The sequence below is a fragment of the Lygodium microphyllum genome, chromosome 23, assembly GCF_053477565.2.
Source record: "Lygodium microphyllum isolate KBCC chromosome 23, Lygodium_microphyllum_v1.1.10, whole genome shotgun sequence".
NCBI classification, from domain to species: domain Eukaryota; kingdom Viridiplantae; phylum Streptophyta; class Polypodiopsida; order Schizaeales; family Lygodiaceae; genus Lygodium; species Lygodium microphyllum.
In genome coordinates this window covers 109904221-109926122 of record NC_141157.1, presented here as the reverse complement: position 1 = coordinate 109926122, position 21902 = coordinate 109904221, and the positions used below count along the sequence as shown (strand labels likewise).

General features: G+C 41.9%; 1 protein-coding gene across 2 annotated transcripts in view; it reads right to left on the bottom strand.

Moving 5' to 3' along the window:
- Positions 1-21902, bottom strand: part of LOC148016610 (ephrin type-B receptor) — a 158817-nt gene that overhangs the window by 35668 nt on the left and 101247 nt on the right. For both annotated transcript variants that reach the window (XR_015688087.1, XM_087664191.1), the window contains exons 16-18: positions 10142-10413; positions 9914-10041; positions 9457-9691 (exon numbers count right to left, since the gene is read on the bottom strand). Coding sequence is in view for 1 of the 2 variants with exons in the window: in XM_087664191.1 (XP_087520317.1) it covers positions 9457-9691; positions 9914-10041; positions 10142-10413 (635 nt within the window). In the remaining variant the exon portion in view is untranslated. The remainder of the gene's footprint in view (positions 1-9456; positions 9692-9913; positions 10042-10141; positions 10414-21902) is intronic.

Genomic DNA, 21902 nt, shown 5'->3' with positions numbered 1-21902 from the left:
TGGTTACTTTGGTGGTGGGTCAGTTCTTCAAGCAATGGCTAGATCACCCACTGGTTATCAGGGATAGCGTAGAGAGCCACCAGGAATGATGCCTATTGAGGCAGTGAACCCACTCTATGCTAATATTGGTCTACAAGCCCATTATCAGACTTTGCAGAGTCCTTATTTAATGCCTGGAGTACAAAATGCAACGGCTGGTTTTTTTCAGCCTAGTGGGCATATGGCAGCTAGGACAGGTGAAACGAATGCTGATAATGCACCAAAGGGACTCCCCTTTTTACAGCCACCTGTCTATGACAACCTAACACCAAAAAATGCAAAGCCTAAAGACTATAAAGAGGATGGTCAAAACCTTCAGTCGTATGAAAGATAAGCTGAAAGCTTTGACATTTATACAACAATTTGATACAGCTTACACTAGAGGGAATTTTACTAAGACTTCTAAGGTGCAGAAGACTGCACCTGCAATTTTTTTTGAAAAGTAATGCTTTGCAGTGGTGGAACATATTGTTGATGCAAGGATATGCACCTGCCACTTGGGTCCATTTTAAACAATTGTTTGCAGCCTCATGGTTAACTAACACGTTTGAAGTAGATGTCATGACTGCATGGCATAAATTGGACGCAGAAAATTGTGTGGATTTAGAAGAGTACAATAAGAAATTTTGGGAAGCACTTTTGCCCATGAGTTCTTACAAGACAGTGTCCCTGTCAGAACAAATTGAAAAGCACTGTTGCGGTTTGCCCGAAGCCATCAAGGATTATTGTACCAAGAGTAGGGTTACAAATATGGTACAGTTAATTAAAAAATGATGGTGTCGCAAATGCATTGTTGAAAGGAAAAGCTGTCAGCTTTAAAGGCACTAAAAAGAAGGATTCTCAGTTCAAGCAGGATCCTGGCAAGAAGAAGAAGCAATTTCTAGAAAAGACCAGCTTTACAAAGAAGTTTTTTTGGAAGAAAAGATTTCAGCAACAACCTCAAACTCCTTTTAAACAAGGCAAAGGACAGAAGAGGCCACTTTTTGGCAAATCATTTGAAGAAAGAAATTCTTTAATAATGGCTAGGAAATGCTTTATATATGAAGAGAAAGGCCATATTGCTTCTAAGTGCCCACAACAATCTTCTAAAGATACAGAGGATAAAGATGCGCCAAGTAAAATGAACCCACCATTGGCTTAGAGACTGATATGGTGGAACATCAATCAGCTGATGATGCTACACAGTTGTGCAAAGCTTGGGGAAAGATCAAAGATTCCACAGTGCTTATTTTCTTCGATCCTGGAGCTCGTGCAAACTTTATCTCACCGGCATTGGCAGCTAAGCTGGGTATACATCCTGAGGAAATGGGACCAGTTGGACAGGCTAATTTGGCATGCCCAAGACATACAAAACCTGTCATCCCAATTCTTGGCAAACTCCGTATGCACATTTAGAGCTATGTGGACACAGAGGAATTCCATATTATTCCTTTAGAGGGCTATGATGTTCTGTTGGGTATTCCATGGTGCCACAAGAAGCATACTATCTTGGATACTTACATCAGAACGATTACTCTTGTACATAAGGACAAGACTCATGTGTTAGATGTAAAGCTTAAAGGAGAGTTTGTCCCAGTTGTTTCTGCTTCTGCAATTACTTCTGTAATGAAAAATCATATTTCTGTGTACTTGGTTTTTGCAAAGCAAGTTAATGAAGTTGACAGTAATATGTCTGTACTAGATGAAAATAGAAGGGCTTTCTTGAATAAATTCAGTGATTGTTTCTCAGATTCATTACCAAGAGAGTTACCCCCTGAGAGGCTTGAAGATCATATCATAGATCTTATTCCAAGGACTAGTCCACCCAATAGGCCACCATACAGGGTCAGTGCAACACAGCAGAGAGAGATTATGACACAGGTTAATGAGCTTTTAGAGAAGAGACTAATTCAGCCCAATAGTTCTCTGTTTTGTTCACCTGTGTTGCTAGTTCACAAAAAGGACGGCTCTTGGCGAATGTGTATTGACTACAAAGCCTTGAATAAGAACACGATCAAGAATAGGTTTCCAATTCCGAGGATAGATGACATTCTTGATCGATTACAGGGAGCAAGAATGTTTAGCACAATAGATTTGAAAAGCGGGTATCATCAGATCAGAATCAGGCCAGAGGATATCCATAAGACTGCTTTTAGAACAACATTTCGTCTCAATGAATTTTTAGTCATGCTGTTTGGATTGACCAATGCTCATGCTACATTTAACAAGATGATGGATAGGATTTTCTGCCCTTATCGAAGTTTCGTTGCCACATTCTTTGATAATATGATTATCTTTTCAAAGAATGAAAAGGAGTTTCAAACATCTAAATGTTGATTTCTCTTTGTTAGCCCATTGCCATTTGACATCCTTCTTTTCAAGCGCATGTAAAGGAGAAGCAATCTCTGCAAAGTGTCTTACAAATCTTCTGTAGTAAGAGCATAAGCCAAGGAAATTGCGGACATCATGAGCAGTTTTCAAGTTTGGCCAAGAGACAATTGCTTCTATCTTTGCAGGATCCATCTTCACACCATCTTCAGAAACTATGTGCCCAAGGAAGTGAATCTCTTCCAAAAAGAATTCACTCTTCTTGCCATTAATGAGCAATCTGTTACGCTTAAGCTCATTAAAGACTGTAACTAAGTGTTTTCTATGCAGCCGAGTTGTAGCATATGAGAGTAGAGTACTCTCTCTCGTTGAAAGGACTTACCAAATTTATGAGAAAGAGTTATTAGTTGTGATCCATGCACTTTCTAGTTGGAAGCATTGTTTGCTTGGTACTGATTTTGTAGTGCAAACGGATCATCAAACACTTAGATACTTTCTCACGCATGCTAAATTGTCAGAGAAACACATGTGTTGGGCAAATTTCCTATCTATGTTTCATTTTCAAATAGTGCATGTGGAAGGCAAGAAGAATGTAGTTGCAGATACTTTATCTCGCAAACCATAGGTGTCAGCTGTTTCAATTTCTTATCACCATGAATTGGATGATATGAAAGAGCAGTATGCTAATGACGAAGATTTCTCTAAAATCTATGAACAATTCATCAATGGCCAACATCATGATCATTATGTGTTCAAATAAGGCTTTATCATGATGCATGGAAGACTATGCGTTACAAAACACCTAAGGCCAAAAGTTTTATTAGAAAGTCATGCTCCACTGTATGCAGGACATCGTGGTATTGTCACAAAGATATTAGAAAGTCACAAGCTAAACAGAAAGGACTGCTGATAGTCATCGTCGGGGAATTTTGTTCAAAAAGGATGATTGGGTCTTATTGCGTTTCGAAAAGGCACGTTTGAGAAAACAGAAGGGCAAGGAATGTTTGTTTCCAAAGCTGAGTATGCGTTACGATGGCCCTTTTCAAGTCTCAGAGAAGATCAATGATGTGGCATATAGGCTGAAATTGCCAGAAAATTGGAAAATTCATAATGCATTCCATGTGAGCCTATTGAGGCTTTTTATTAGTGAAGTGCTAGAAAATATGGTTCAAGAGAAACAGCTTGAAGTAGAGGAATTAGATGAGATTCTAGTTCCTGAGCAGATCCTGGCACATAAGGATAGGAAAGTGAAAGGTAAAGTTATAAGAAGATTTTTGGTGAAGTTCAAGAACTATTCACCAATGGATGCCAAATGGATGGAAGAGGCTGAATTGGTAGCTTCGCCTCAGTTATTGCAACTTTATCGAGAAGCTTTCTTGCTGGAATCTACAGTGACTTAGAATGCTTTTTGAAGCAATGTACATTCTCTATTGTACACTTGGATACTACATCTCATTGAATAATGCAAAATGTATGGTTTACACTTAGCATTAGCAGGTGTATCATTGAATGAAATCTCAGTGCTTTGAAGTTGTATTTGTTACACTTCAATTGAATGATTATACATGTAGTGACATTAATAGTTCGGGGATACGTGCTATCGCCCTGTGTTGCATCCAGAGATATGTATATTGGAAAGGCTCCTAGTAATCATAGTTGGATACAAGATGTGATCCTCCACCTATGTGAGACTTGAACTTGCAATGACACAAATGGTGGTGGGAAAACTCCTACCATCGCCCCGTGTCATTTGTTAGCAAGTGATATATGCGATGGCACTAATAACATGGAGAATCTTGTTATCGTCTTGGGTCATCCGTTAGCATGTGTGGCATGCAATCGAGGTCGCTTGCCTCTTTCAAGAGGGGGATATGTCATCAGGTGGTGATACTTTTTGCAATTGCTTTCCTTATTTACTTATATAAATATTTTATTTTTCTTTTCTTTAGTTGCTATTGCTTTTTACCCCTAAAGTTCTCTTGGAATAAGCTGAGATCTTTGCATGGCCAGAAGAGGCAACCATTGGGACAAATTGGACTAATGGTTTGTCTGAGCCTTAGGACCGGTTCCATATTCAATGGGCACTCAAGAATAGAATGCCAGTGGTTTGGGACTGTGTACTTAGCCACTGGAGATGGTGTAAGACAATGAGCCTAGCCAAGACAGAAGACACACATGTGAGAATGCTCACAGAATAAAAGTCACTGTAACTGAGCCACATTACACTTTTTGATGTGGTTGCAAAGATAAAAGTTGCTCAATACAACTTGAGGAATGCAAGGGTCACCATCCCTAAAATTTAGGAAGTTACTATTTTTGGACCCCAGAATCTGTTCGCGTCATTATCTTCGTTTTTGCACAATGATTAATTCTTTGTCTGTGTCGAGGTCAAATTTTGCACCAATATTGGAGAATTTTATACCGGAAGGTTTAAACGGAAAATTGTTACATCTATGCGATGTGATACAAATTCCCAAAAGAGAGACAGAGAGCATTTTTTTTTAAAAAAGTAATAGGCATAAGGGACAGATCTGAGAATGAAGTTTTGAGGAGCTGAGGACAGATTGTTGCAATTTCATCAGCTATGGAGCATACTTCTTCATCTCTAACTCATGTACGGAGGTAGATCTTGCTCCCTCTGGTCAACTCTCTCTCTATTCTCAGAGAAAATGCTCTGCATGATGGGCTAATTCCATCGAACGGTTTTTCAACTCTGATTTAGTGTTGTTTGTGTTAGCAGTCACGTTTGACATGCCTTGTCATCTCCTGCCTGTAAGCCTCGGTCTGAGTCAGACGAGGACATTAGGAGCCCTGACATGTCTGTCATATGTTATGATGGGGGAGGCTAGTCACTCTTGACTGGCTGTCTTAGGATGTGTATTTCTTTTTGGCCTCTTTTAGTGGGCAGCCACTGGCTGCCCGGCCACTTTTTTGGTCACTGATGTGGGGCGCCCATTTTAGGGCATTTTTAGGGTTTGCGCCCATTTTAGGGTTAGGGTTAGGGTTTGTTCTTTTGCCTATTTATAAGCAGTCCCCCCTCCCCACTTCATCACTTGTCTTCTTGCAAATTCCGACACTCCTTCTCCCCCGTGGTGGTGCTGCCATCATCTGTGGGCTGCGTGCAGGGACTGGTCAGTCTCCTTCCGCCTTCCCGTTTGTATTCAGTATTCATTTCAGTCAGTGCGGATTTCTCTTCCTTATTTTCTGCATTCTCTCTCTCTCCCTCCGTGTTCGTATTCCCTCTTCCGCAACGCACTCTCACATGGCATCAAAGCCGAAGAAGAATACACGGAGCTGAGTTCTACGCAGGAGAACACCCACAACCTTGTGTTTGCTGGTCAAGATATCTCCAACAACAGAGGCGTCACCTTCTCCACCATCTTCTTGATCAAGGCGGCCTGTTTTGGTGTCACATCTTTGCGTTTGCTGCTGGTATCATCCCCAAAATTTGCGTTTTCAGCCTCGGCGGCCCTTCTCTAGCTGGGCGACACTCCACCAAGCTGCATTTTCAGCCTTTGTGGTTGCGTTCAACCTCTGGCAGCACTCCTCCAAGCTGGCGACCTCATTTCTCCTTGCGTTTTGAGACAGGAGGTGGTTTTTCTGTGGTGATTGCATCATTAGCACTTGCATTTGACATCATCCTTGCGTTTTGTGCAAGGCGGCCAGCTCGGGAGCTTCTGGTGTTTGTGTTTCGGCACCGACAACCTTCCCTTGTGTTTTGGTGTTTGCAGATATCGAAGATGTCTTATCATCAATTTACGGGCTTTGATGACTCAGATGACGAGCTTTTGTCTCGACACTCATCTGAACGGAGGCGTGATTTCTATCACGAGAACCATCGTTCGGAGTCTATTCCTCTTTCCCGTCCCCCTTCTATTAATGTATCTCGGCGAGCCCCTTCCAGTGGGCCGAAGATGCAGCCTTTGGTACCCCCTGTACAGGTACCCGTACTTCCTCAGCTGCCCAAAGAGGACCGGTTGGATAGCTCCAACGTTTCTCTATGGTCCTGCAAGGTGGAGTGTATCTTGGACTCCTTCGATCTTTGGGAGCTTGTTTCTATTCCTATTCCCCGACCTAAGGTGGATCCTGCAGATGGGACTTCTATGGATCGTGCAGCCTTATGGGATCGGCTCAATTCTAGAGCCAGATCTTTCCTCTTTCTGAGTTTGCAGGATTCTGTCCTTGTTCATGTTCACAGGTTGAAGACTGCAGCAGACGTGTGGAGAAAGCTCGCGTCTCTCTATCAATAGAAGACGTTTGCCCACCGGATATCTCTCGAAAAGAAGTTGCGGATGCTCGCTATTGATGATAGTCATTTCATGAAGGACCACATCAACAAATTACAGGACATGAGGGATGAGCTTGCATCCCTCGGTCGGACGATATCTTCTGAAGACATGGCTACGATTCTTTTGACTCAGCTGCCATCGCCTCGGTTTGATGTCTTCTACACCAGCCTTCTTACTTCGAGGACCCGTACCCAGCTTCTATGGGAGGAGCTATCCCCGCTTGTCTTAGAGCACGACGAGCGACTCAGAGAGGTCAGTGCTAGTGGATCCAACTCCACTAGAGCCTTTGTTGCAGGTTCGGGAGGACAGAAGAAGAAGAAGTAAAAGGCTAAGAAGAAGGACCGTTCTTCAGGCTCTGACTCAGATTCAGAGAGACCGAAGTGTCCACACTGTGGGAAAGGGATACATCCCGAGGAGAAATATTGGAAGAAGTACCCTTACCTTCGTCCGGGAGCGAAGAGTGGATCTATATCGAAGCCTTCTTCTACCTCTACACCAGCTGTTACCCATGAGTCAGTGTTCCTTCATATCCATGCTTTGGAGGAGGATCCTTCTTCCGTGGCTGCAATGTCTTCTGCGCAGCCTTGGTTAGTGGACAGTGGTGCTTCGAGTCATATGACTCCCCGAGGTGATTTGTTACAGGATCTCCGTCCATCAGAGGGTTCAATCACTGTTGGTGACATTTTTTCGATGCCTATTCGTGGTGTTGGCACATTGCCTTTATTTACCGACCGACCTTCGAGCTCCTTTTCACAGGCCCTACATGTTCCAGATTTGGGCCTTCCCCTCCTCTCAGTTTATGGCCTTACGAGGCTTGGCACACGAGTGATTTTCACCGAGCATGCCGTTGTTATTGAGGATTCTTTTACAAGAGTTGTGTTATCTACAGGTTGGCAGGAGAGCGGGCTTTACAGGCTCCATTCCTCTTCTTTGATGCAGGTTCCTCGGAGGTAGTCTATTGCTACACCCGTTCCCACTTGTGCACCTTCTATTCCACAGGTTCCTTCCCATCCCCCACCTTCTCCTCCGGTGGTTCCCTCGTACCCCCCATCCCTTTTAGCGGGAGACGATCTCGGTGATGCGACTGTGAATTCCCTGGCCCCTAGTGTTTTAGAGGGGGATTCCCAGAATCGTGAGGAGCTCCTTCAGCGGAAGTCTACATCGACGGATTTCATCAACATTGGCATTCCTCTTGCCACCCCAAGATCTATTTCTTATTCGGCCTTCAACCACATCCAAGATCTGAGAGGAGGTGTTAGCAGTCATGTTTGTCATGCCTTGTCATCTCCTGTCTGTAAGCCTCAGTCTGAGTCAGATAAGGACATTAGGAGCCCTGACATGTCTGTCATATGTTATGATGGGGGAGGCTAGTCACTCTTGACTGGCTGTCTTAGGATGTGTATTTCTTTTTGGCCTCTTTTAGTGGACAGCCACTGGCTGCCCGGCCACTTTTTTGGTCACTGATGTGGGGCGCCCATTTTAGGGCATTTTTAAAGTTTGCGCCTATTTTAGGGTTAGGGTTAGGGTTTGTCCTGTTGCCTATTTATAGGCAGCCCCCCTCCCCACTTCATCACTTGTCTTCTTGCAGATTCCGACACTCCTTCTCCCCCATGGTGGTGCTACCATCATCATCAGCCTGATCTGGTGCCCTCACTGACACTGTGGGCTGTGTGCAAGCACTGATCAGTCTCCTTCCGCCTTCCCGTTTGTATTCAGCATTCATTTCAGTCAGTGCAGATTTCTCTTCCTTATTTTCTGCATTCTCTCTCTCTCTCTCGCTCCCTCCGTGTTCATATTCCCTCTTCCGCAGCGCACTCTCACAGTTTGTGGGACTGTTTTAATGCTGGAATGATGCTTTCCTAAAAAAGATGTTCTGAACATGCTAGACAGTAAGAACAATGAATTCAGAGATCTGCAGACTGCAATTCTGCACACGAATCATTGAATTTTGGTCACAGAAAATGCTGTACATGCTGGACAGTCAAAACAGTGAATTCAGAGATCTGAAGACTGCTACAAATCTGCAATTCTGCACTTGAATCATTGAGTATTGGTCACAGAAAATGTTGGACATGCTAGACAATAAGAACAGTGAATTCAGAGATCTGCAGACTGCAATTCTGCACATAAATCATTCAGTTATGTTTACAGAAAAAACTTTCCTAAAAGGGATGTTGTTCTGGTCATGTTGTATTGTCCTTATGCAGCTGGGATTTACTCAGAAAAGATAAAAACCAACGGTTCTCAGGTTATGTATTTTGGAAATTTTCATTTTTGTAACTTTCCATCTTTTAATTGATAAAGAAATACCGAGAGGGGCACCGGTCTTCGGGGCCAATCTGATGTTGGGCGAGGGTGTGAGGTCTCTGTTTTTGTGTGTGTGTGTGTGTGAAAAGATCAAGTATTAATTGAAGGAACTACCACTTTATGTGAGTCATAGACCAGTTCCAACATTTTACCACTTCTAGAGAGGTTGCAATGAAGTTTTTTGTGCACAACTACTTTCCACTAATTTCATCCAAGGTAGTACTAGAGATGGGATACTAGCTGGCATAGGATGGCACAGTTGATCAAACACAGATATCTTCTCAATCACAAAATTATCTCACCATATGGTCATTTGACAAATAAGATCAAGCCTCTGCACCTAACTATTTGCATAGGCTATAAAGAAGACAGTGTACACATAATGAACAATAGCAAAATATCTCTCTAAATAATCCCACAAATGATCTTATTCAACTTAACTCCCATGTTTATTTAGCAGCTTGAATCCATCCTTTAGACCCTTGATATCATTGCCATTGCAGCTAGTAATTACCTTGAGGCCTTCATATAAAGCCCGTGAACGGCAAGAACGCAAGCAGGAATGATCGTACCCTGACCGTACATACTCACGCAGCTGCTGCACTCTCTTTCTTCGGCACCATTGCTTCCATGTATAAGCTAGAGGATAAGCAAGCACTGCCAGTATCCCATGAACAGATCCTTCCCACCACTGGTAAGCTGCACGTGAATTGATCTCATCAACAAATCTGTTGAAAGCATCTTCATATCTGCACAGAAAGGATGGTAAGGCATTTACAAAATAGCCTTTCTCATTGGGAAAACATGCTATTCTAGCAGCCATCGTATAGCTAAAATGCCATGCTTCAAGACACATTTTTAAACTCCAGCAGTTCCAATTTTGCTTCATATGCAGGCATCTTCTCTTCAGTCGCACCAAAAACACAGGACAAGATTGCAAAAAAATCCAAAAAAAAAGGAGAAATACAGACATCAGTTCCATGATTTGCTTCGGAGGTGTATGTGGCAAATGCCATGGTTCTGAAAACGAGTTGCTCCCCATGAAATAAAGTCTGTGCACATGGTTCTGTGATTCTTCAGCCCTTGTTGTCTCTAAAACCTATAAAAATCTCCTGTTAGAGAAAACGAGGAAAAGGTGTGCCTCTAAAGAATATCATCATGCATTAAGCTTGCAAGGAAAAAAATTGCCAATGCCTCACCTCATTTAGTGATTCCAGGAAAGGAAGGGAATGATCAATATGTGCTCCTGGGGGGGTTGGTGTAGGACCCAAATAATCATCTGTCCCAATAAACTTCACTCTAGCAACACTTAAAACCAAGGCCAGTAAAACAAGTATGCCTGACAATATAAAAGCAAATATCCAAGGGCCTCCAAAAGTGTATATCAATTCTTGTAAAGGCGTGTAGCAATATGGCATTCGATACTTATCAGATACACACTTATATGGACAAGCAGAAAATGTTACACCTCCTGCATAATCATATAAACCATACAAAAAACATTCAAAATTGGGTCAATCAAGAACAAAGCTGCTTTAACTACAGAGTTCAAAGTTAAATGCATCATGAGAAATTAGGGTTTTTGAGATCCAAACTTGAACAAGAACTACAAAGATTCTAAGCAAGCCATGCACCACTAATAGATTGTAGTTGCCGTTAGACCTTTGTTTTTTCTTTTAAGATTTGATGAAACCTTATCTTAATACTATAATGTGTAGCTCAAGGGGGCAATTGCAACTTGTGGAAGATGGTGATGTTGGCATGGGCAATGGCCAACAGGGACACTTGAGGCATCCATGAGCAGCAGTAGTTCCCCATTGACACCATGTAAAGGCCCTACCAAGGCTATGTTGCACTGGTGAAGATTTTGGTACCAAGAGCTTGGCTAACTGATGGCAGAGAGTGTTGGCAGTTAGGCAGACAGCAGTTTGACAAAGATGGCAAGATAAGTGGTAATTGGAGCATCGAGTAGGGCCACCATTCTCCACACCAGTTTGGTGGTCAAACAGGTCGTTGAAGGTTGAAGGGACTTTGGTGACGACACAGGAACCTCACTGCACACTTTTTACTCTTCCTCTTCTTCTTCTTAATTGGCAAAGGATTTACAAGGTGCAATATGGGATCTATGGTAAGGCACTGAGAGAGACAGAGGAAGCGGCTGGATGACATGGTGTGTCGATGGAGTATCAACAGATTGAAGCCCATAAGGCTGCAACTGTTAGCAATAGGCTTATGTTTGATGAGGGTCATCAAATGTGAAGTAGCATAAGTGAAGAAGCATAAAGAAATGCATCTGATGTGGACAGAGCTCTAGTCAGCAGATTTGACTGATGTGAAAGTAAACAGACCAGTTTTATGTAGTCTCTGATACCACTATTGGTTGGATATTGACTGTACAGGGAGACTGTACAGGGAGAGACAAGCTTGGCTATGGTGGAGCTTGGGTTATTAATGTCTGCAAGAGGCCAAAATGACCCATGACACTAGTTACAACTGCCTTTAAAATGATACAAGTGTCTACAACTAAATAATACAACAAAAGAACTCTAAATCTAAATGTTGATAATAGAAAAACCTAGCTGGTAGTGTGTTACTGTGAGCGCACATGAGAGAGAGAGAGAGAGAGAGAGAGAGAGACAAATCAATTTTACGGAAAAAAAAAGAGAGACATATCAATGTTTGCATAAGGCCAATGTGGCCTATGAGACAAAATCTGGGCTACATCCATGTCTAATGTCATCTCATCAGTAAAGTGAAAATAACAGTAAAATAAGTCACCTGTGAAACAATGCTGAGAATAACTGCGTGATGGGGCTATGCTAGAGTAAAACCATGTCTAGCATTGTCCCATCAGTGGAATGACAAGGAAGTCCTAAACTAACAACAAGACCTACTTATAGAAACTGCCATGCAGACTAAAGGTGTAATTGACCTCAAGATCCACACATGATGCCAGCCATGATCCCGTCCCTAGCTGATCGATTGATATACCTGGTGGGGTGTCTCTGGTGTCTCATGATGATGCCTCTGTTCCAGCTATGGTGCAGCCTCCTCAGAAGTGGTCCTAGTAGACAAGGTCATCGTGCTCGGTGAAGTGAGATGGCTCTATCCAATGTGACTCCACGGCATGGAGTGGAAGGTGTTTGGCAAGGTCGCTCAGTCTCTAGTAGGCTGGTAGTGTCAGTAGGCTCTGATCTATGGAAAAAGTGTCATTGCTCTCTTTGTGGGTCCCTTTGGGAGAGCTGGCCTCCTATCTCGTAGAAGTGTTGTGCAGCTTCTCAAGAGCTCTAGGAGCAAGAGGCCTAGGCATCTTTGGTTCTAATACTCTATAACACGATGAAGAGGTCCAAAACCATCACCAAGGAGGCAATGGTACCATCCTCGCATGTCATAGTATATTGTACAACTATACATGTAGTGTTTCTCCATCTCAAGCTCTCAATCACAAAGCTGACAAATCCAATTTGCCCGTCTCCACCTGTAGCCAATGAGAGGAGTTGTGAATCTATCCAATAGCAGCCCGTATGCTATGGGAGAGAGGGGTGTCCATGCATGGTGGATCCTAAGGGGAGTGATGGGCGGGTCCATGTCCTCACTATCTCCATTCACAATATATCAACTCTGATCACCTAGTTCAGCTCTGATTGGCTGACAAAAAGTGTAGGTAGTCAAAGCTTCAATCAAAAGGTGGAAAGCGGTCAATATCAAACCATATAGACTCATCCAAATAGTCATCAATTAAACCAACAAGTCTTTTCACCTTCTGTTGCTAGCTATCTAGATGAATATAGTGCCAATCTAGAGTAACTATGGCATGGGAGCTCCCATTATCTATGCCAAGAGGACACTACCTTGAAGCGTGCCTCTGTGACTATAGGCACTGTTAAGCTAAAATTGCATTAGCGTGACTTAAAAAGCCCCAGACACACTTAATTAATAAAGAACCTTATTAATTTTTTTTAAAAACACAATCCTAGATCCCACATGCAAAACCCTAATTTGGGTGCCCCAAACTTTCTATAAATAAGCATGTCACATGTAGCCCACTACTCTCCCTTAACCTGGTTTTTGCAAGTTTTACGCCCTCTAGCTTCACTGCCCACACCCCATTTGTGGAGGACATTGAAACCATCCTTCCTTCTTGGAATAGGGTGGTTTAACCTGATTAAGCACTTAATTACAGCAATAAATAAATGCACATAAAATGAAATACAAACTTTACCATAACATTCTTGGACAGTAGACACCCTGTTGGCCCCAAAATTCGCACCCCTTGCGCTATTTCTTTAGCTTTCATTCAATTGGAAGGAGTACAACTCGAGATTCTTCAATCTCCTCCTGCTAACCAATTGCTCTTGCTGTCATAAATGACCAACAAGCCTTTTGGGTCATTTGCCCCTTGAACCACCCGGGACTTCTTCTCCAATTTGACCCTTGGCTGGCCAAATGCTGCCCCAAATCAATTCGGGATGGGTTGGCTCCTGAAATCCCTTGATAATCTTCAATTATCAGCTGTTGATTTCAGTCCCTTGAGCTTTCAATCTTTGGCACGGATCCCAAGGTGGCTGCTAAACCCTAATTTCTACTATAAATTGGGGTTTACTTCAAAAGTTATAGATCAACCCACCTAAAATGGCTGAAATCTCCTCCAAATGGCTAAGAATTGCTGAGAATGGCTGAGCATAAGCTGAAGGAGATGAGAGAATGCTGTAAAGAGGGAAAATTCTGAGATTTGTCGCGAAGAACTGATCAAAATCAGCTGCTACCCTGCTATACCAGTCCCAAACGGATGCACCAACAACAATAGGAGCATCAGAGATTGTGATCTTCAAGAGAAAGTGTATCATTAGCAATTGCCAGCTTCCCAAGGTCAAGAATATGCAATCTCTATCACCAAAATGGTCTCCAATGTCTGGGAAATGGCCCCAAAAGCTGGCAGCAACAGTCCAACACCTCTTCCCAACAGGTCCAAAATGAAAAAACGAGATTTCCCTCTCCCTTCAGCCCTATTTAGCCTTTCCCCCACTTGCATGGAAAAGTTTTGCCAAGTGGCAGCTTTCTTAATCCATTTTCAGCAATTTTCAATCATTTAATTAATTTTCAGATTTTAATTAATTCTGAAAATTAATTCAGCCCTTAATCCATGCCCAAAAAATTGACCTTGCCCATCCAAAAATTAATTGGCTAGGCCATTTGCAACCCAAAGTGATCCCATGCATTAATTGACCCTTGGACAAGCATTAATCCATTAATTAATGCCTAGTCCCTACTGACACCATTGACACTTAATGGCCAATTAATGGTCCTAGGGGCAAACTGACGCCAAAATTCACCTAGAATCTAACAAGTGTAACTTGTTGCAACTTTTGCCTTTGACACCCATCTTTTTCACAGGGTCCTTCGACCTTCAACTGTGAAAAAGTAGCTTGCACCTCACATGTGCAACACATGTGCATCTTTTAATTGCACATTTGATTAATTCTTTAATCAAATGTCAATTAAACATAAGCAAAGCATCAAATTTTCAAGTCGTCATGGCAAACATCTCATCCAAAGCTGCCCATTGCTGTCTACATCAATCTAGCGCATGTTTCCAACCTCCATCGCGCAGTCTACATCAATTTCTATTGTGTTTGGTGATAAGCCACATCATCTACAACTGGCAAATTCTTGAATTACTACATTTGTGATCTACGGCTATTGTACGGACTGCAACGTCATCATACTTGCGTTTTTGTTGCCATCAGCCTATCACATCATCATGCCTGCGTTTTTGCCACCATCAACTTGCCACATCATCATCAACTTGTTGCAGTTGTTCTCTCTCCTCAGATACCTGTGCTTTGTCTTTCTCTCTCCTCATTGCCTATCTACATCAAATCCAACTTCCAAAGCTCCATTTATTCGTGTTCAACACACAAAGACCGCCTTGCTACGTTTTGAGATCCATTCAAGATATGACACTCTCTCCAGCTCATAGCCTCTGCCTTGATCCCAAAGATACAGGAGTTCAAGGTTCAATATTCACTACATGGTGTGCTTGTTGCATGAGCATTGTATATTCACTAGTCATTCACTTCATTATTCATTGTGTTCTCTGTCTCTCGGTTATCCTAACCCTACCTACCTTCTTTGTTTATCAATTTCTGCTTTGTCGTACAATTGGTTTTGCGTTTTCTGCATTAAGAGCATTTCTTCATAGCCGGCGCTGCCCCTAGATCTACTCTTATGATGGGATGTGGGATGCAGGGCTTACTCTTGAACATGCATGCTATCATCATGATCAATGGCCTTTCCATACCATCCAAGCCATCACAATGATCTCTCTCTTTTTCAGTCTGATCAATGAGTGGGTTTAGGTGCTTGTGCTATAAGCTACAACCCCATACCTCTACTCCATATAGTAGTGTAGGTGTGACTAGGGTGTCAAACAACCATAGTTTGGATCTTGCAAACTAAACAATGTGAGTGAATGTGGACATCCTTGTTTTATTCCTATGATACTGTCAATCTGTCAAATGGGATATGGCAGCTCTCAGTTGGAAGCACACAGTAGACAGTATAGTGAGTGAGAGTGAAGACACAGCACGATAGATAATGCAATTCCCGAGTGTAAGTGAAAGTACAAAGTACAACCCTTAGACCTTTGGGTTATTAAGGCGCATTCACACCCGAAAGGTATAAAACATGGTAAGTGACCGAACTATATAACATAAACACATAAAATAGAAAATAATGTAATTGGGGGAAAAATCTCTCATAAGGAGAGTAAAAAGTGTCCCAATGTCCTACTGCCGATCACCAATACTTCTTTATGAGCATAGGTGTGAGCCAAACCCAACAAACACCCCTGAAGTGAAAAGTGCTCAACATAAAAGAATCATCCACCAAAGGAGATCGAATTTAAAGCATTGTGAAATGCTTTAAATTTATCACGAGAAAGAGCTTTGGTGAAGATCTCTATCACATTGTTGGTGGTAGGACAGTAGACAAGGCTGATATCTCGTGCATGTACCCTCTCTCTCTCAAAGTAATATGGGATCTCTACGTATTCTGTGTGTACATCAAAACACTGGGTTCCATGCCACTGTAATGGCACTCTGACTATCAATAAATAAAGGAGTAAGCTCCTAGCATATATATCAAGATTGACCAAGAAACGTCTCAACCATACACATTCATCTCTGGCAATGAAAGCTGCCTTGTATTCAGCTTCACAAGATGATGTAGCAACAATGGATTCTTTCTTACTAACCGAAGAGATGTAGGATGAGATAAGAAAGAAACAATTTCCACTCGTAGAGTGACGTTGATCAAAATCACCAGCCCAATCTGAATCACTATACGCATGTAATTGTAATGGTCCCCCCTTGGCATAAAGCAATCCAAGAGTCTTAGTACCCTGCAAGTAAAGACATGCTTCACAACTTGCCAAAGTGACATGCGTGGGCTATGCATATATCTACTCAAGGCTGAAACTGCAAACTGAATATCTGGCCTTGTGTTGCATAAATAAATGAGACATCGAACTGCTCGAGCATATATATGAATGTCAAACAAATCAATAACATCATGCAAAGATAGCTTGAGTCCAGTCTCCATCAGTGTGCTAACTGGCTTACAATCTTGGAAACCAAATCTCTCAAGGAGTTTACCAATATATCTGGACTGTGACAATCCAATGCCTCTAGCATCATGAATAAATTGAATGCCCAAATAGTAATACAAAGGCGTGAAATCTAACATTTCAAAAGTTCCAAAAGATATTCTACATAAAGACAAATAACCAGTAAGGATCACCTCTCTTTGCATACATAAAGAGTAGACTCTAATGGACTGTTAAATGAACCCTTGGCTGAGTAAACAGGTATCAAGTTTTTCAGACCAAGCTTGTCGAGCTTGCTTTAAACCATACAAAGCCTTTTCCAGCTTGCATACCAAGTGTTCGGATCCCTCAACTGCAAAACCCACGGGCTGCAAAAGATACACTTCTTCCCAAAGTTCCCCATGTAAAAATGCAATTTCAATATCAAGCTAGTACACAATCCAACCATAATGGGCAGCCAAAGCAACCATACACCAAATGGTAGTCATACGGGATGTAGGAGCAAATGTCTCCTCATAATCGATGCCTTTCTTTTGCACGGAGCCTTTTGCTACAAGCCTAGCTTTGTACTTACCAATGGATGCATCCCCTTTTCTTTTTATCTTATAGACCCATTTTGAGCCAATAGCTTTCTTTCCAATAGGCAATGTCATTAAATCCCATCTTTAATACTTTATGATAGAATCAAATTCAGGTTGCATTGCTGCCATCCAATGCACACTCTGTTGTGCATCCTCAAAACAATCAGGCTCCTCATCATCAAGTGTGTGTGTTGCCATAATAAACTCCATTGTATTAGCATGATCATACAAACGTGCTTGTCTTCTAGTATGACCAGTAATAGGAGCATCCAAATGACTATCTTTCATGGTCAGCAAGTACCATCTAGGCATTTGCCTAGCTTCCTGATTATGTACACTCTTACTAAACCTCGAATTCAGCATCTTGCTGAATATTCTGATCAGCCATAGACTAAATTTCTGCATTGCTTAATGGAGCAGCTGGCTGAACATTTTAATCATTTACTTAAACTCCAACTATATCGCCAAAACAAATGGGCAACATCCCTTCAAACACATAATTTGCAGCTTGATATGTATCAAAACCAGCAAGGGATAATTCTGATTTTTCATCAAAAATCACATCCCTACTGACAAACACTTCCTTGGAAACAAGGTCATACAGTCTGTATCCTTTGCTCTCATTGTTGTACCCTACAAAAATGAATTTGACAACCTTGTTGTCTGTCCAACTTCTTTCTTAGTACTTTGGGAATGTTCAGTGTGTTACAGTTTTTTGGTCAATTTTAGTGTATTCACACTACCTATTTTAGCAAGCTTGCTCAATGCGTTTCTTTTTTAGTGCCCGAAGGCTCCATTCACACTGGCAATCAGCATTTAACGTCAATCACTACATTAATTGCAGCTCCGAAGGTAGAAGACTTTGTGAAGCTTAAATCTAAGTGGATTGAGAAGAGTAAAGTTTCTTAGGCCATTATGGAGGGTAGAGAAAGTACTAGGTCTTGGAAGAGAAGGCTTAAAGCCTCTTAGTGGCTAGCCAATCCCACATGTATCTTATGTTTTAGAGAATCGTTGCCAGCAAGCTAGAGTGAGGATAAGAGATGAAGAAGTATCTGAAACCCTCATATCTATTCTATAAGAGTAAATATAAGGTATTTATAATATTTCTTTTGGGATTGCATGGAAGTGTCAGGGATGGTTTGCATTGCTTTGATATTTGAAAAAAGTTTACTGTTGATTGAGGGGTAGTCATGAACAACTATTCATGTGTTGGGAATAAAGGGCCCTCGTGCCTTTTATATGTGCTCGGGTGTGAACACACCCTTAGCACACTTGTACTTTCATATATATATATATATATATATATATATATATATATATATATATATATATATATATATATATATATATATAAACCTAAAGAGGTACACTCCTCATTGTATCCACAAGTCATGCTCACTCTCCTCTCTACTTTGCACTCTCTCTCTTTGTCTCTCTGCTGTGTGTAAACAGTGTGTCTCGATCCTCGCGCCACCGGTCACAACAAACAGATATCAGAGCGGGGAAGAGACAGCTCAAGTGTTTACACATCTCAAGACAATCGACAGGCGTGCGTAGGCTTAGCAGCAGGTGCATGTTAGAGTCAGCAATCGAGTACTTGACGGAGACAGCTGGACCAACGGGCACGTTTTCTGTAGGCGAATGTTGATAGCAGGCAGGCGTAACCCGAGCAGCAGACGACAGGGCAAGTGTTGCAAGCGACCAGGTCGCGATAGACTGTTGGAAGACTATGCGACGAGGCTGGAGACATGCAACAAACGCTCACGTGCGACAAGACGGTGCAACGACTGGCAATGACTGGCGGACCCCATCTGCAGCACACGTGACGAGACAGTCCAGCGTGTGGCAAGGAGATGCTAGCGTGACCTAGGCCAACGGATCAATGCACTCCCCTCCCCATCACATTTTTTCAAAAAATCAGGTTTTTTTAAAATTAATCTCTTTTATCCCCTTTTCCCTCCAACGGGGTTTCACGCGTGGAAGCACAGTTTCCAAATTTATGCAATCTTGGCCCGAAAATTTGGGGCTTTTCTCAAATTTGGGGATTGTGATGCAGAGCAAGACCATTTGTCTTAGAAATTGCAGGAATTTGTGACATTTTCCCTTCGACATTTAGGGCTTGTCATGTATATGCAAGAATTGGGCTGAAATTTGCCCAATTTCTCGATATTGATACACATTGGACCCCATGCAATTTGCATCTTTTGCTGTTTGGGCAAAATTTGTGCGCTATTTGGTCATTTTATGTACATGCAGGTTTAATTCCATGCAATTTGGGCATCTAGCACTTGGAAAAATTTGGGGGTTTTACTGAAATTGCTCTATTCTGGTAAAATTGGTCTATTGTATGCATGTCAGAAACAATGCAGATGTATGGTTGATGCTTTTGAGTACAAAAATTTTGGGGCTTTTGACCGTGTGTGTCAAATTTTGTGCCCGTGGGTGCATGTACAACAGAAATTGCAGCTAAAATTTGGGACATATCATGTAATGTGATGTATTTGCCCCTGAAACAGCTGTAATCAGTTGTGGAGTGCTGCAGCACAAGGTTTAGTGCTTCTGAAAATTTATCTGCAGATCTGAAATTTCTGCTTCTAACATTTGGGACATATCATGTAATGTGATGTATTTGCCCCTGAAACAGCTGTAATCAGTTGTGGAGTGCTGCAGCACAAGGTTTAGTGCTTCTGAAAATTTATCTGCAGATCTGAAATTTCTGCTTCTACGTGGTTATTTATCGCTGGTTGGTACTGTTTTGTACCTTGGTCACTTGTGTGCAGTTTGGGCCTGCATTTGCTGAATTTTTTTGTCACATTTGGACTAAAAATCATGGCTAGCAGCAATGACAACAGTAATCTCATGCACATTAAGAAGCTTGAAAGAGCACATAACTTTGCAGTTTGGCAAAAACAGTGCTACAATATCCTGTTACAGAAGAAGCAGACAAAGCCGATTACGACCAAAGGGGCAAAGCCTGCAAATATGGAACAGAAAGATTGGGATGAGTTAAACGAGCTTGCATGCTCAATCATTGAGCTATCGATTTCTGATACCTTGCTATTTAACATTGAAGGTTTGGATTCTGCATATGCTATTTGGACTCGACTAGAAGAACTGTGTGCACAGAAGAGTGTCGCAAGCAAAGTGTATTGGCTGAAAAAGCTTATGGATTTGCGTATGAAATCAGGTACAGCAATGTCTACTCACTTGAGTGAGTTTAACTCCATTTTCAGCCAGCTAGTTGCCTTGAAATTTATGATTGATGAGGAATTTAAGGCTACTTTCTTGCTTTGCACTCTACCAGAGAGTTGGGATGCATTCAGGACTGCTATGAGCAATTCTAATGTGATCCTTTTGTATGCTGATGTAGAGAGTGCTCTACTCATGGAAGAAAAGAATCGGCAGAACAATGCATCCAGTAAGTCTTCCATTGCTTTGCATACTAGGGGTAGATCACAGCAGAAAGGCAAATCTAATAGCGAGGGATGCAGTAAATCACGTGGCAAGGATGTTGAATGCCATCATTGTGGCAAGAAGGGTCACTTTAAACGTGACTGCTACAAATGGAAGAAAGAAAAAGGAAAGGACAAGAACACAAATGATAGCAAGGAAGAGAAGAAAGAGAGTTAGTCTAAGAAGAGCAGTGTCAAAATTGAAGACGTGAATGTAGTCACTCATGAAAGTCACAGTGGAAATGACATACTCTTGGTCTCTTCACACTTTAGTGCAGATGCTTTACTTGCATATACAGATGATGACATGCATACTTGGATTCTCGATTCGGGTGCTTCCTTTCATGTCACCCCTTATCGTGAGAGGTTCTCTGACTATACAGGGGGTCGACATGGTGTTGTCCATCTTGGGGACAACTATGCATGTGACATTGCACGTATTGGTAGTGTGTGCAGTTGCAATTTCAGCATGGTTCTATTTTCACACTTCAGCATGTACGGCATATACCTCAGCTCAAGAAGAGTTTGATTCGCACAAGGCAACAAGATGACGATGGATTTCATACCACCTTTGGTGATGGGAAATGGAAGATCTGTAAGGGATTTAGAGTGATTGCCAGAGCTTGTAAAAGTGCTACCTTGTATATCCACCATGTATCTAGTGTGACCGATCACGTTCCGTGATCGAGCAGCCAAGTGTTTTTTTGTGGCATGGTCGGTTGGGACACACGAGGCAAATTGAAATGAAAGTACTTTCTCGTTTGGGTTACTTGCCTTGTCTTCGTTATGTTGATTTTGAGCATTGTGATCATTGTGTTTATGGTAAGTATGCACAGACGTCTCATAAGAAGTCTCTTTCGCTGAAATCTTCTCCTCTAGAGTTAGTACATTCCGATGTATGTCATATACCAAGGTTATCTTTAGGGGAAAAGAAATATTTTCACCTTTGTTGATGATGCTACACGGAAGGTATGAGTTTACCCTATTCGTACCAAGAATGAAGTGCTTGACAAGCTTAAAAAATTCTTGGCATTGGTTGAAAATCAGACTGATAAGACACTTAAGTGTCTTCGCTTTGACAGTGGTGGTAAATATGTGTCCAAGGCCTTTCAGGCATTTTGTGACAGCAAAGGAATCAAGTGAGAGCTCATTGCCCCTCATAATCCACCCCAAAATGGGGTTGCAGAGCGTATAAATCGGACTATACAGGATAAGGTCCGTACGATGTTGTCTCATGCTGCATTACCCCATGGTTTTTGGACAAAGGCTGTTATGACAGCTGTACAATTTATTAATCGGTCACCAAACAGGTCTTTAGGGA